The 13,895-nt window shown below is 50.1% G+C and overlaps 1 protein-coding gene across 5 annotated transcripts in view; it reads left to right on the forward strand.

Annotated features, from left to right (window-relative positions):
* The window catches only part of RhoBTB (Rho-related BTB domain containing), a 451,872-nt gene that overhangs the window by 87,033 nt on the left and 350,944 nt on the right, over window positions 1-13,895 (forward strand). For all 5 annotated transcript variants that reach the window (XM_089578199.1, XM_089578196.1, XM_089578195.1 and 2 more), the window contains one exon: window positions 11,420-11,617. In XM_089578199.1, the coding sequence (XP_089434325.1) occupies window positions 11,420-11,617 (198 nt within the window). The remainder of the gene's footprint in view (window positions 1-11,419; window positions 11,618-13,895) is intronic.

Here is a 13,895-nt window from a genome sequence, read left to right on the forward strand (position 1 = left end):
TCAGCATCGCCGGCGAAGGGGATTAGAGCCTTTGTTCACGCCGACGCCGTCGCCAGAAGCCGCCCCCAGGCCAGCGTTTCCTTGCGTCTTCTCTTAAAAACAGCGCCTTTGATCCGCGTAGCCCGATGGCGCCAGCTCGGCTCGCCCGTTCTCCGCTGGCTGGGCCCCCGATCACAACAGTGCCAACAGGCAGGGGGCAAGTGTGCTGGGCAGGAGAATAGGGTATGAGCGTAGTCGGCTCTTGGGCTGTCACATAAGCGGCAGGCCGGCGAGTACGCTCCGGGTGGAGGAGGGCAAGACGTGCGCGGGTGACAAAGGTGTGTACTGCTTGTACTGTGGATGATTAGTTTCTGTGTATACCTCACGCTTTAGTCGCCTGGCGTAGCGGTGCTGTTACTTGCTGCCAGCCAGGAGGAAACAAGCGAATGCATTGCTCTGGCTCGTGATTCTCTGTGTCGAACTGGTTCAAAAAGTACCGAACTATTCTTCAGGCATGGCCAAAAATGTTTCTACCCACAGGCAACGTGCACACTTTGAAATATTCGTGTACGCGAGTTGTTTTTAAAGGCGTGTCACTTGGCGCAATATAGGCATGCTGCCTTTTTGTCTGCACCCCACGTTGCTCCGAAGCGCAGCGTCACTCGTGTTGCTGTTGACCCCATTGCCACGTTTTTTTACAAACATGAAGCATGTATAACACTCCGTGTCACTGCTGACCCCAACGCCGCCTTTTTTTGCAAACGTGAAGCTTGACTTATAATAAGGGAGGAATTACTCAGTGGCATATCCACCCAAGCGCAGCTATACCGCTGTCAAGAAAAGCTGTACAGCTTGCACATAAAACATCGTGGTTAAAGAATTGAAGCTTGAGTTTTGATGAAGCTTTTATATTTGCTTTGAAGCAGCCAAAAACATTCTAGCGTTGTCTTTAGCCAGCGCGAGAATGAGACACAGTGGGATGTGCGGCTTGCTCGCATCCGGCATCGAATGAGGCTGCACAGTCAAGGGCAGCGAAGAAGGATATAGATCTTTTCAAGCACTAGCTGTCAGTTTGCTTTTCCGGTAACGTCGAATGTCGAACACCAGTGGAAGTGTGTCACACAGCTTTGAGTCAAGCAAAAGCTGTATGTGGCCGAGTGTCTTGCACAATTCGAGCCAGAAGAGGCCGTTTCTGCACAGACCTTTCGAGAAAGTTTCAGGTTGCCTCATTGACAGCTCAGGCACTGACTTTTTGAAGGCCAGAGACGACTGCACAGTCAAGTGCGTTGCTTGCTGTGGTGCCGTGGCGTAACCATGGCTGAGGAAAAGGTTTTTCTGAACTGCACACCGTTTACTCAGAGGATAGGTTCAGTGGGATGTGTCTTGTCCTGCTACATCAGCAGTTCTACAAGGGTCGGAACCACTTATTTTTACTTTTGATTGTGGGCGAGTGTGCCTTGTACAGAGCTTATTGGTGACGCAGTGAGAGATGGTGATGCACTTATTCGGGATATGTGTGATGTGCATACGAAATCGTCGGGGGATTTTTGAACGCGGTGCGTTAACAGTGGTGCGTCGATCAGCGGAGCGCCACGCGTGCCAGCCCAGCGTTGCGCGTGTGCACGTCCAAATTGTTTGTGCGAGGCGATGACAACGAACAGCGCAGTGAGCACGAGGAGCGGAGAGCTGACGTGTCAAAAAACCGAGATGTGAAGGGAGATAGCGAAGCGGGGGTGGGGTCATTCAAGCGTGGAGGTGGCAGCCATCGGACGTTGGGTCCGTGCTGCCGGGGACCTCCCTTTGATCGCCGATGTAAGCCTCCTGCGTCCCCTTCAAGCGTGGAGGTCGCAGCCGTCGGACGTTGGGTTGGGTTTGGTTTATTGGGGTTTAACGTTCCAAAGCGACTGAGGCTATGAGAGACGCCGTAGTGAAGGGCTCCGGAAATTTCGACCACCTGGGGTCCTTTACCTTACACTGACATCGCACAGCACACGGGCCTCTAGAGTTTCGCCTTCATCGAAATTCAGCCGCCGCGGCAGGGATTGAACCCGCGTCTTTCGGGTCAGCAGCCGAGCGCCGTAACCACTGAGCCACCGCGGCGGGGACGTTGGGTCCGTGCTGCCGGGCACCTCCCTTGGATCACCGATGTAAGCCTGCTGCTTCCCTTTCAAGTTTGGAAGTAGCAGCCGTCGGTCTTTGGGTCCGTGCTGCCGGGGACCTACCTCCCTTGGTTCACCGATGTAAGCCTCCGGCGTCCCTTTCAAGCGTGGAGGTGGCAGCCGTCGGACGGTGGGTCCGTGCTGCCGGGGACCTCTCTTGTATCACCGACGTAAGCCTCCTGCGTCCCTTTCAAGCGTGGAGGTGGCAGCCGTCAGACGTTGGGTCCGTGCTGCCGGGGACCTCTCTTGTATCACCGACGTAAGCCTCCTGCGTCCCTTTCAAGCGTGGAGGTGGCAGCCGTCAGACGTTGGGTCCGTGCTGCCGGGGACCTCCCTTGTATCACCGACGTGAGCCTCCTGCGTCCCTTTCAAGCGTGGAGGTGGCAGCCGTCGGACGTTGGGTCCGTGCTGCCGGGGACCTCCTTTGGATCATCGACGTAACCCTAGTGCTTCCCTTTCAAGTTTGGAGGTGCCAGCCGATGGATTGAGGGTACGTGCTGCCGAGAGGCTTCCTTGTATAGCCTGCATAAGCCTACGGCGTTTCGGGACGCCGTCGACGGGTCTTGGCTACGCTTTTCCTGCTGCTGCCACCAAGTTCTCGGGGCGGCTGTCTGGAGTCCATCGGCGTCTTCCTGTGTTCCTCTGCGCTGCTTAACACCTGGCTCTCTTCCGCCGCTTCCTTCGACGCAACGCCAGCGACGGGTCGCAGTTCATCAACCCGCGTCCTTGCTGCCAGCAAGGCATCCCCGCTTCACTTGGGACGCTCCATATCTGGTGAACTCTTTCTTTTAATCTGTAGTGTTGTTCGCGTGTTGAGTGTGGGTTTTTCTTGCTGTTTTCGTTTCTTATTGGCTGTTTTTCTTTAAATGATAAATACGGCTTCGTTTTGTTTTGCTCGATCTGTTTCTTGTCTTGTTCGAACCTGCAAGGGATAGCGCTCACCTTCGGCAGTCGGGGACGCGTTACCAATTCGCGACAATTTAAGCCATGTTTTTTTTCTTTTCGTGGGTCCGTAAAAAGAAACGATGGCAACGTTAAAGGAGTTGGTTGAATTAGGCAAAGAGTTGGTGTTGGCAGATGCCAGGCTGTGTTCGGGAATAACACCATCTGTCGGGCTAGTTGGTTGCGATCCATATGTATCAGCAGCGCGAACACCACACAGGAAGAAGAAGGAGCAAAAATTGAACCCGCACTTTTATACACATACCAGGTAAAATCCCACCAGGGGGTAATCAAGGCAATCAAGTTCAGCGCTCTTTACCTTCTTCTCCTTCTTCTTCCTGTGTGGTGTTCGCGCTGCTGATACATATGTGTTCGGGAGTTGCCGCTGAGCAGGAGGAAGAACGCGCTGCACGAGCAGCCGAACGCGAGCATGCAAACTCGCTGGCAGAGCGTAGATTGCAGCTCCAATTAACGCTCGCAGGGGCCGGTGGGGGCAATCGAGAACTTGCACCGGGGCCCTCAGCAGGACTTAGCCCACACAAGTTGACCCCGCCTTTCGACGATCACAGAGATGACTTGGATGCATACATCAAATATTTTGAGCATATCGCAGAAGGGCACAGCTGGCCTAAGGAAAAATGGGCTACAGCACTCAGTATTTCGTTGACTGGGGACGCTCTCCGTGTGTTCGGTCGACTGTCTCCAGCAAATAAATGGACTACGATAAGGCAGAACTAGCCCTGCCCCAACATTTTCGGTTCACAGCAGGAGGTTATCGCGGAAGGTTTCGTGAACGTGAGTGTAAGGCCGCTGCTCATTTCCAGCTACAACCACTGTGCAGGGCGCTGCCCTCGCGGAAGGGGCTGTCCATTGTGAACGACAGCACCGCCGCTACCTTCAGGGCGCCCCCCACCCCTATCCCCCCTTACGCATACGCTAACGTCGGAAAGGCGCCCGATGGCCCACAGCGGCCTTGAAAGGTCGCCGCTCATTTCCAGCTACCACGGTGCAGGGCGCTGCCCCCGCGGAAGGGGCTGTCCATTGTGAACGAAAGCCCCTACAAGCACAGTGCAGTAGGGAGTTGGTCTTTTGACGCACTGCTATCTTCACGGTGTCTCTGTGGGGGAAAACAGGAACGCTTTCGTAGCTGGTTTGCCGAGCCGACAAAGAGAGCCCAGGAAAGGACGATTAGAGCATTTTTTTTGGCGACGTGGGGAACGACATACATTCCTCACTTTTTGTTCCCCCGCTCATCGATCACTCTTGTCCGAGCGCCCCACCGTCTGTGCCGTAGCGACTTCTCTCTCATCTATTGTTTGCATATGACACGCACTGATGACAGGGGGTACGCATCTGTGCCAAGAACTTGACTTGCAGTGCGAGTGGAGAGGGGGGCGACGGTGTGCTTGGGACAGGTCGGAAGGAGAGCCCCGACGGGAGAGGATGTGCATGCCCTTACCGACGAGAGACTGGTGTAGTATTGGTTTGTTTGTGCTCTTAGCGAGACCCTGGGTTTGAGGCTCTGCCCAACCCACGGGTGGGTCTATGTTTGATTGGGGAATTGATGTTTGGGGCGGGCCACTGGAAATGACCGCCCCTATTTCTTTGTTACGGTTATAAAAACCGAAGTGAACTGATGGAGTCCAGTCTGAGCTAGGGCTCCATGCTTAGCATGTAACAGCGTACTACTTAGGCTCTAACCTGCTAGGTCGATGAGTAAAGTAGCGCAAAGTTTGTTTTTCCATTTGTAAATTCATTTCTGCTGTTCCCAGTTTTGCTCCTTGTACATGTTTACTGTAAATACATGTTCCTCTATCTGTCATCATCTACAAGAATGCCTCCTGGTCTTCCTGCACGCCGAATTAACTAGATTAAGGATTTGGAAACCTTCCTTTGAGAAAACGAAGAAAAGAAGATCGTAAATTCAGCAAGATCAGAATCTTTACTGTGAGCCGCATTATAAAGAAACAGACAAGCAATACGCAGCACGCTTGCTCAGTCTTTTTGGTTGATGGGTCGAGATGTCGGGAAAGGCCACAACGTACAGAGGGCAAAACGCATGTCTAGAACACGCTCAGAGCGTGTTTCGGGCGTAACACGCGATAACTAGCGATAAGATTCGGTTAAAAATGGTCTGGATGTAAACATGAGCGCCATTTTTTGCCTTCTTGATCGCAGCGGCTTTGGGAGCTCCGGAACACACAGTTTGGTTGTTCTAGGCATGTGTTTTGCCCTCTGTACAATGATTTACGTGGCTTAGTGGTGGCCGAACAGTTCATGAGGAACTGCCGTAGTCGTCTGGCGATTTTTCTTCGGGAAGGAGAGTGCAAGACGCTGGACAAAATGGCTCAGGCAGGAGACAACTTTCTAGAGGCCCAGCGGCAAAGAAACTTGTCTTCGTTAAAGGAATCGTTCGAGGTGGGCATTCCGAGAAAGAAGGATGTGCGATGAAGTGGACAGTCAGGAATGTGTCTCATTTGTAATCGACCAGGACATTGGGCGGCCGACTGTCGCTCTAAGCCAAAACAGCCTTATATGTCTTTTGTGCTCGTCTTCGTTCGCGCTGTTTATTCAAGATGCTTAACCAACTAGCCCGCCAAAACGTGTTAACGAAAAAGAGGGCATGAAATAAGTTCCTGCTCAAGAAAGCACGAAAGCCAGAAGCAGTCGTCCTGTTGTGTTCAGCCAGTGTGTGTTGCGCCTTAAACGGTGCCCACAACCGCAGGTAGGCTTGAACGAACTGAGGATAAGGTGTTGATCCGGACTTCTCCGGAAAAAGCCTGCAGACGCACAACACATGCCTGTCCTAGAGGGAGAGCTCCGAGGCCTACCCGTACGTGTTTTACGGGACACGGGGAGCAATACGGTGGTTGTGCGGAGGGTCCTAGTTCCTGACTCAGCTCTCACCAGCGCGAGATCTACGGTGTTCCTTGTCGGTGGCAGTGGTCTGGAAGTTCCCGAGGCAGAAGTCTATATCGCTTTCCCTTATTTAACTTGCACGGCCCTGGTGAAGTGCATGGAGACACCATTGTACGATGTCATAATTGGAAATATACCAAAAGCCCGGGATCCGCCAAATCCAGATATTAATTGGAAGAAATCGGTGGGCGTTACTAAATTATGTCCTGACATAGTCAATGACGAGGTTGCAGGTGAAAATGGCGAGGGCCCAAAAGTGGTATTGGCTGGATAGGAAGTTTCCGGACGAAGTAGGGAAAGTACTGATTTAGGCGTCGGTCCCATATGGTTCACCAAAGAGATGCTAGAAAAAGAGCAAAGAGAGGATGGGTCATTGAAGGCATGTTGGGTGAAAGTAGGAAAGGTTTTCCATGGCAAGCACGGCACTTCGCACTCGCATTCTTTCTGAAAGGGTTTGCTGTACCGCCTCTATCATCTCACCTCTGGCAGAGACGTTCGACAGGTAGTACTTCCAGAGTCTAGGAGATCGCAGGTGTTAAGGCTTGTCCACGATAGCCCGTTGGCGGGGCATCAGGGCATTAAGAAAACTACAGATCGAGTTCTGGAAGAATGCTACTGGCCAGGAGTGCAGGAGGAGATTAAAAGGTATGTCAGGTCGTGCGGCACCTGAAAAGGATGTGCCCGAAAGGCAAAGGGAAGGCTGCGTTGGGACGCATGCCTCTTATCGACACTATTTGATGGGGTCGCTGTCGATATGGCCACGTATCGACCGTTCGTTCGCGCAAGGCCGCAGGAAAGGGGTGTTGTCATTTTTGTTGGTGACGCGAGAAGCGACCGGACTAATCTCGATTGATCACAGCCATGCCGAGCTGCATCTACGTGTTTCCAGATTACTCTAGATGATCTCGGCCTGTTATCTCGAAGTTTCCTTGCCGGCTTTAAATTGAACGATGCCGCGAGCAGCGGGCATTCGTAGTTCGACGACCGACGAGCACGTTTGTTGCGTACGCCGCCGCTGAGTGATTCAGTTCTTTTGCGGGCGCAAGTCAGCCCAAATAAAGGGCTTCGTTTCCAAGACTGGTTGGTGTCTTCCTGACCGCTGGACTGCCGTCACTACAACGTGACAATATTATCGGTCCGCCGTCGTCCACACCGGTGAAAGGAAATATAGTCTCACGCTCGTCGATTTTGCCACGCGGTATCTCGATGCCGTGGCTCTGCCGAAGATAGGTTCAGCAACCATGGCAGAATGTTTGGTGATGTTTTCACGAATAAATTTTACGAGAGAGCGCCTTCGTGACCAGGGCTCCTGTTTCACTTCCGAAATGGCGAGAGAGCTCAATGATCTCTTGAAACATCTCAGCACGACCCCTTACCATCCAATGTGCAGTGTGATGGTGGAGAAATTTAACGGCACACTCAAGCAGATGCTGCGGAAGCTCAGTCAGGAGCAGCCCAAAACATGGATCATTATATCGCTCCGCTTCTGTTCGCATACAGAGAGGTGCCGTAGGCGAGTCTAGGGTTTTCTACGTTTGAGTTAATATTTGGACGACATGTGCTAGGACCGCTCGCAGTCCTCAGAGAGCTCTGGGCAAGGGAAGAGCTGGTAGAAGACACGAAAACGACATATGGGTGCGTTCTCGATCTAAGAGAATGTCTCGAGCAAAGTGTGAGAGCGGCCCATCAAAATTTTTTGCGTGCCCAAAAGTATCAGAAGAGATACTATGACAGGAACAGGAAGAAGCGGTATTTAAGTGTTGGAGATCGTGCCGTCCTTCTTTTGCCGAGTAGCCACAGTAAACTCCTGATGCATTGCCCTATTGAAAAAGTCCCATATGATTTTATATGGGATTGATATCAATTCATATGGGACACATACGTCTTCATAGGTGTCCCATATGAATTGATATGTGTCCTGTATACATTCCTATGTTCCTATATGAATTAAAATATGTTTCATATCAATTCATATGGGACACATTTGAAGCCATATGGGACCCACTGAAGCCATATGTGTCCCATATGGGCACCAACATCACTTCTTATGGGGCATAGGGGAGCAAGTGCAGTTGATATGGGAGGTGATATGTGGCCATGCGGGCACATGTGCCCATATGTCCTTAAAAAGAAGTAAGCTGCCCTCTAGTGCACCACCTCTTATAATATGAGCCCTGGTTAGGTTAACAGAACATGAATCGCCTATTGGGTCGGTTGTCGTATTGTGATGGAAACCTACATAACCGCGTGTACCAGCCTGTGGTTCATTCCATCTCTGAATGCGCCTCTGAATGCTCGCTCAGTCGGAAGTGTATCCTTGACGCCGCTCCTCCGCTAGCCGCATGTGGAGCTAAGTGACGCATTATGCCAGGAATTGACGAGCCAGGTAGCTGTGCGAATTGGCTGCTTTCTGAGGGGACAACACGAAAGCTAGCATTGAGAATGTATGACATCCTCAAGTGGGTCTAACACAACCGATGCTTAATGAAGATGCAGGGCATCGGTGACACCTGCTGATAGCGCGCAGAAATTTCAGCACACTTGCAAACCTGCACTAAAAAACTACAAAGTGCAAAAATACGCATCTGCCATAGACGTGAGAAGATAATGCACTTCGTTTTGAGTGCTCGACGTGTAGCAGTGGTTTGCGTGCTCAGAATCTAAAGGTCGCTGGTTCGAAACTAGGTCTTGACAGGATTATTTTCCTCCTATTTTTTATTGCGTTCTACTCATTTTGCCAGTGTACCCAGCAGTTACCACGTAAATTGTAATCGTATGGCCATAACTCGCACGTTTTCAAAAAATGCCCACCCCATAAGCCCCTATCGCCCATATGAACCATATCGCACATACGCCCATATGGCCCATGTGGCCAGTGTCCAGTAACTTCATATGCATATGGGATTTTTTCAGTAGGGTGGAGAGGGTACATTCGTGGCTTTTTGCCAGAAACAACGACGTGGATTATTGGATCCACTTGGGCCACATTAAGAAGCTACTCCACATCAATATGCTCATACGGTACGAAGAGCGTACGTCCAAAGAGACCATTTTGTAAGAGATTGTTTGTAAATTGCCGGAGGGTGACGCCCAATGTACAGTGCCACTACTCGGTGTTTGCAATGGTAACCTGTGCCAATGCAGTGTGGTAGAGTTTGGGGATTGTTTTTCTTCTTTCTTCGTTCTGCACTTATGGGTTGTTCAGTGTGTAATATTCACCTTTATGTTACAGATGTGTTCCAAGTTTGTGTCTGATGTTTTGTATGGCTTTTATTTTCGCTTTTGCCACATGTATAATGTTTGACCCCATGTTCCCTTTGTGCGTGTGTCCATGTGCCTCCGTGTGCCACTGTGTAAAGTGCCTTCGGTGACTTCGCCAGCATTTGACTTGACCGTTTACCACATGAACATAAGTGTTGTGTGCACCAACGGCAGTTTTTTCTATGCGAAAAAACTCTTCCCAACTTTTCGTGATGTGCGCACGGGGGATTTTTGCGTCGGCAGTGGCGCGTCGGAGCCCAGCGTTGCGCGTATGCACGTGCGAATGGTGAGTGCGAGGCGACGAAGAGCGCAGCGAGCACGAGGAGCGCAGTGCTGACGTGTCAGAAAACAGGTGTGAAGGAGGACGGAGGTCGGGTCATTCAAGCGTGGAGGTGACAGCCGTCGGACGTTGGGTCCGTGCTGCCGGGGACCTCCCTTGGATCACCGACGGAAGCCTCCTACTTCCATTTTCAAGCTTGGACGTGACAGCCGATGGATTGTGTTTTGAGGTGGCTGCCGAGAGGCTTCCTTGGATAGCCCCCATAAGCCTATGGCGTTTCGGGGCGGGCCTTGGCAACGCTTTTCCTGCTGCGGCTACCAAGTTCTTGGGACTGGAGTCCATCGGCGTCTACCTCTGTTCCTCTCCGCTCCATACCACCTCTTCCGCAGCTTCCTTCGACGCAACGCCAGCGACGGGTCGCAGTTCATCAACCCGCGTCCTTGCTGCCAGCAAGGCATCCTCGCTTTACTTGGGACGCTCCATATTTCCTTTATTCTGTAGTGTTGTACGCGGGATGAGTGTGGATTTTTTTGGTGTTTTCGTTTCTTATTGGCTCTTTCCCTTTAGACGATAAATACGGCTTCGTTTTGTTTTGTTTCATCTGTTTGTTGTCTTGTTCAAACCTGCTGGCGATAGCGTTCCCCTTCGGCAGCCGGGGACGCGTTACCAATTCGCGCCAATAAATCCTTAATGCTTCGCAGGGAAAATAAATGCATTAATTAATTCTTTGATGCATAAATGTATGGGTGTCCCCTTTTTTTGAGGATGGTACATGATGTTAACGCCGGCCCGTTGGGAAAAGTAACCGTTACCAGCTCTCAGGGACTGCTCGTGTAACGATGAAAGCGGCCTGGTTACGCAGCCCTTAGTTTTCTTTGGGCTGTGAAGGGATGTGTTCTAGCTTCCTGAATTGATTGGTGCTTTCTGTATTGCAGCAGGACAGACAGCTTTCTGCATTCTTTCCCTCAAGGAGTGCATTTTTTTAGTGCCATGGGGTGTGGTGAAAGAGAGCTGATTCTTGAAGCAATGCTTTACATGTCGGTGCTGTAGCGTCTAGCCCTTAAAAGCGTAAGAGAACAATTTCACTCGCGACGGCTTCTCGACCGTACGGATGAGAGAAACTGACTCAAAGTGTGGAAAGGAGGGTGAAGTCACTTGATTGTGATTTTTGCGACTCATTCTGTTGATGAATAATGAAAAAAAGTTTTCGGCTGCCAGGGCCTGACAAGGCCTGGAGTGGAGAAAAATTATGACTACTGTGTGGTCAGGGGTCCTTTAAGATAAAGCACCATTGAAGCCAGGAGCTATAGAGGAGACCGGGACATCTGTGAGATTATAGATGCAACAAGGGACGAGAAAAGCGTGTCAGTGCGGCATGCGTTAAGGCTTAAGTGTTAAACTGTAGAGCATATCAGGAAACATGTAATTTATTCATTTTTATTTGATACGTGCTGTGGATTCCTTTTTGTCAAGTTGTAATAAAGGAAAGAGCGAAAAAATTCTATGTGCGTGGCAGCAGCAGTGCTTTTAAACAAGCAACTGATGAACGAATTTCACTGGCAGCTAAATCGGCTCAAACTTTGAAAGTGAAAGGGCGAGGACGGGGTGCCGAATTCCATATTCATGCCGGAACTGCATTTTGTGGAAAATATTTTTGAAAAAATGCGATCTTTCTCTTTCGCCTGTTCAAACAAGTTCAGTGTGAATTTTACGCAGCACGTAGTTGCACAATACTTCTTCCAAGCAAGCATGTCAAAACGCTTACAAAGACTCGTGAACTGTTCTTCGAAGCTCGAGTGTTCCGCACCCTCAACTTGTGCATGTATGCGTGCCTGACCATTCCGCAAGAGGAAATAAATGAAGTGCTCTGTGCTTTCAGGTCAGATGTGGTTCTGCTGTGCTTCTCAATTGCAAATCCTGTGTCTCTGCGGAACTGCAAGGTGGTCTGGTACCCCGAGATCCGTCAGTTCTGCCCCAACACACCGATAATTCTGGTTGGCTGCAAGAACGACCTTCGCTACATGTATCGTGATGAGGCCTATCTCTCCCTCTGCCGGGACCGCAGCCCTTTCTTCAGGTGCGTCCCTTTTTCTCCGCCAAAGAGTTGCTTGCGACCCACGCTCGCGCTGCTTTCGCAGCCAAACGCTTCGAGCTTTGTTGTTCATGTTGCGGGAGTCGTAAAAAAATGCTGCTTCGCTGTTTTACATCACAAGATGAGCTAGTATGAAGAAGCTGCTAAGATAGCATGGTTCTTGTATGCCCCTCGTGACCTGAGCTAAACTGACATCATTCGGCAGCTGAAATCATGGGTCTGTGTACCGGACATGGGTGAACTCCGTGTAGGGATCTGTGTTTACTAATGTGTTGCGCAGAATTACCAGGAAAAAACACACGACCAAAATTTGGTGGTGTCTGTGCTGCTTCAACTTTAATTTGTGTAATTTGCTGCATACGGGGTTAGAAAACCCTTATGGTTATTTATGAAAGCGCTTTTTACGGAGATATATACCCTTATAGTGCCTCTTGTATTGGTATAGGATTTTGGTATTACCTAGCCTAAGCAGTTGTTATGTAGTGTTAAGTAACAGGCTAACCTCTTCGAATTCCGTGGTACAACAGCCGGGTCGTATCAGCAGGGCTCGCATGACCCATGCAGTTTGTACATAGGCTCTCCACTTGCCAAAAGCCCGCATCCTCCCAAGAAGCAGCTACTGCGTGTTCCTGTCAATGTCAACCAAGGATTTGCAGTTAGATCAGCACACGGGAAAACACTGCGAGTTCGAACGGGCTGGTATTTAGATAGGTTGGTTTCAACACATTGCGACTGGACTGCTGGCTGGGCTGTTGAAATCGCAGTTGTTTCCTCGATGGATTGCCAGATTATATACAACACAGTAGTTGTAGTGAGTGTGTCCAACTGGCTGTTCAGATGCAAGTTGGGAATTTAACCTAGTCGGCCACTGCACGGGTCTACTGCGAGTGTCGGCAGCCGACTGTCGGCTTGCTGCTTGGCTTTCTCAGGGTGGCACTAATCCCCACCCAATGATTTCAGAATACAGTTTGCAATTGGATTTTTTCATTTGGAATCCAATATGCCTTTTTTATCTTGCCATTCAAACTGGAAGTCTCACCTGGAGCCTGTAGTTGTTTCGCAATACATACACAAGGGGGGATTAGCCAGTTAGTTTAATTGTAAGCTAATGCTTTTCTCACTCGGATCTGTTCATTTGCACAATAAACACCAGACAGTAAATTAAAATGGAACTTGTTACAAAAATTAGCATGCAGCTTGATCCGCTGAATTTTATTATGATTTCCATTGTCACCGTTGTTGTGACTGCATGAAATAACATGGCTTATCGTGCAAGTGCTACTGGCTCCGGCGAGAGAGTCTGTAATTGGAGTATAAAAGCTCGGAGAAAAAAAATTACCGACGATTACGTTACTTCCTAATGCGAAATTTGAGCGCAGCTCATCAGCTGTTTCAGCTTTTCGATCGATTTAGGCAAATAATTCGAGCAAGACATGTGAGTACAATTACAGACGACTTGTTATTTTTCACACATATTCCTTCTTCAAGAAACACTCTACCAGCAGTTCTTGATTGTCATGAAGGAAGCTTTGTGGACGGAGAAATACATGGATATATGCTCGACTTGCTGCACCAATGCCTAATTCTCAAAGACGAGGTCTGCGCAAGTATTTCACGAGGTTGTCACAGCTGTGGGAGCCGTCACGAGCGATCGGAACGGGATGTTCTCCCGCATAAGTGGTAAAAAATTCCCGCTTGTCTTTATATCTACATTAAAGTCCCCACCCACCCTGCCACCCTGGCAGGTGGCAGCGTTTCTGGCACAACATTGTCAATGCCAACGCATGCAGCGCACATCTGTCACTACCGCAACGTAGCCTAAAGCACGATTGAGGTGTCCACTGTTCCAAGAGGGCAGTTATGCGCCTTCCCTCTGGTTCAGGTGCCCATCGATATGTGTGAGACAGATACTGCGCATGTCCTTTCCTCAAAAAGCAATTTACAAATTTTACCCTCTGCTTTCCAAGCCCCCGCTCATTGGTTTCGCAGCTGTGGGCGACAGATACTGCGCTTTTCCTTTCCTCAAAAAATACCGAAGACACTTTGGAAATTCTAAAGCTGCTTGGCGAAAGCTTTGTGGTCAACCCATTGCCGCTTCCCCGAACTGCTTGGCGCGGAATCACTGGGCCGCTTCGGAGCCATGCGTCTCACGCACTCGACTGCAACGAGACGTCTGGCGAAGGAACGGCGGTCTACGGTCTCTGAAGAGATGGCACAAGAGCAAAGTGATCAGTATATTGTCGCGAATCTTTGTAGTGCTTGT

Source organism: Amblyomma mixtum, chromosome 3, assembly GCF_055824585.1.
Source record: "Amblyomma mixtum isolate Tamu chromosome 3, ASM5582458v1, whole genome shotgun sequence".
Taxonomy (NCBI): Eukaryota; Metazoa; Arthropoda; class Arachnida; order Ixodida; family Ixodidae; genus Amblyomma; species Amblyomma mixtum.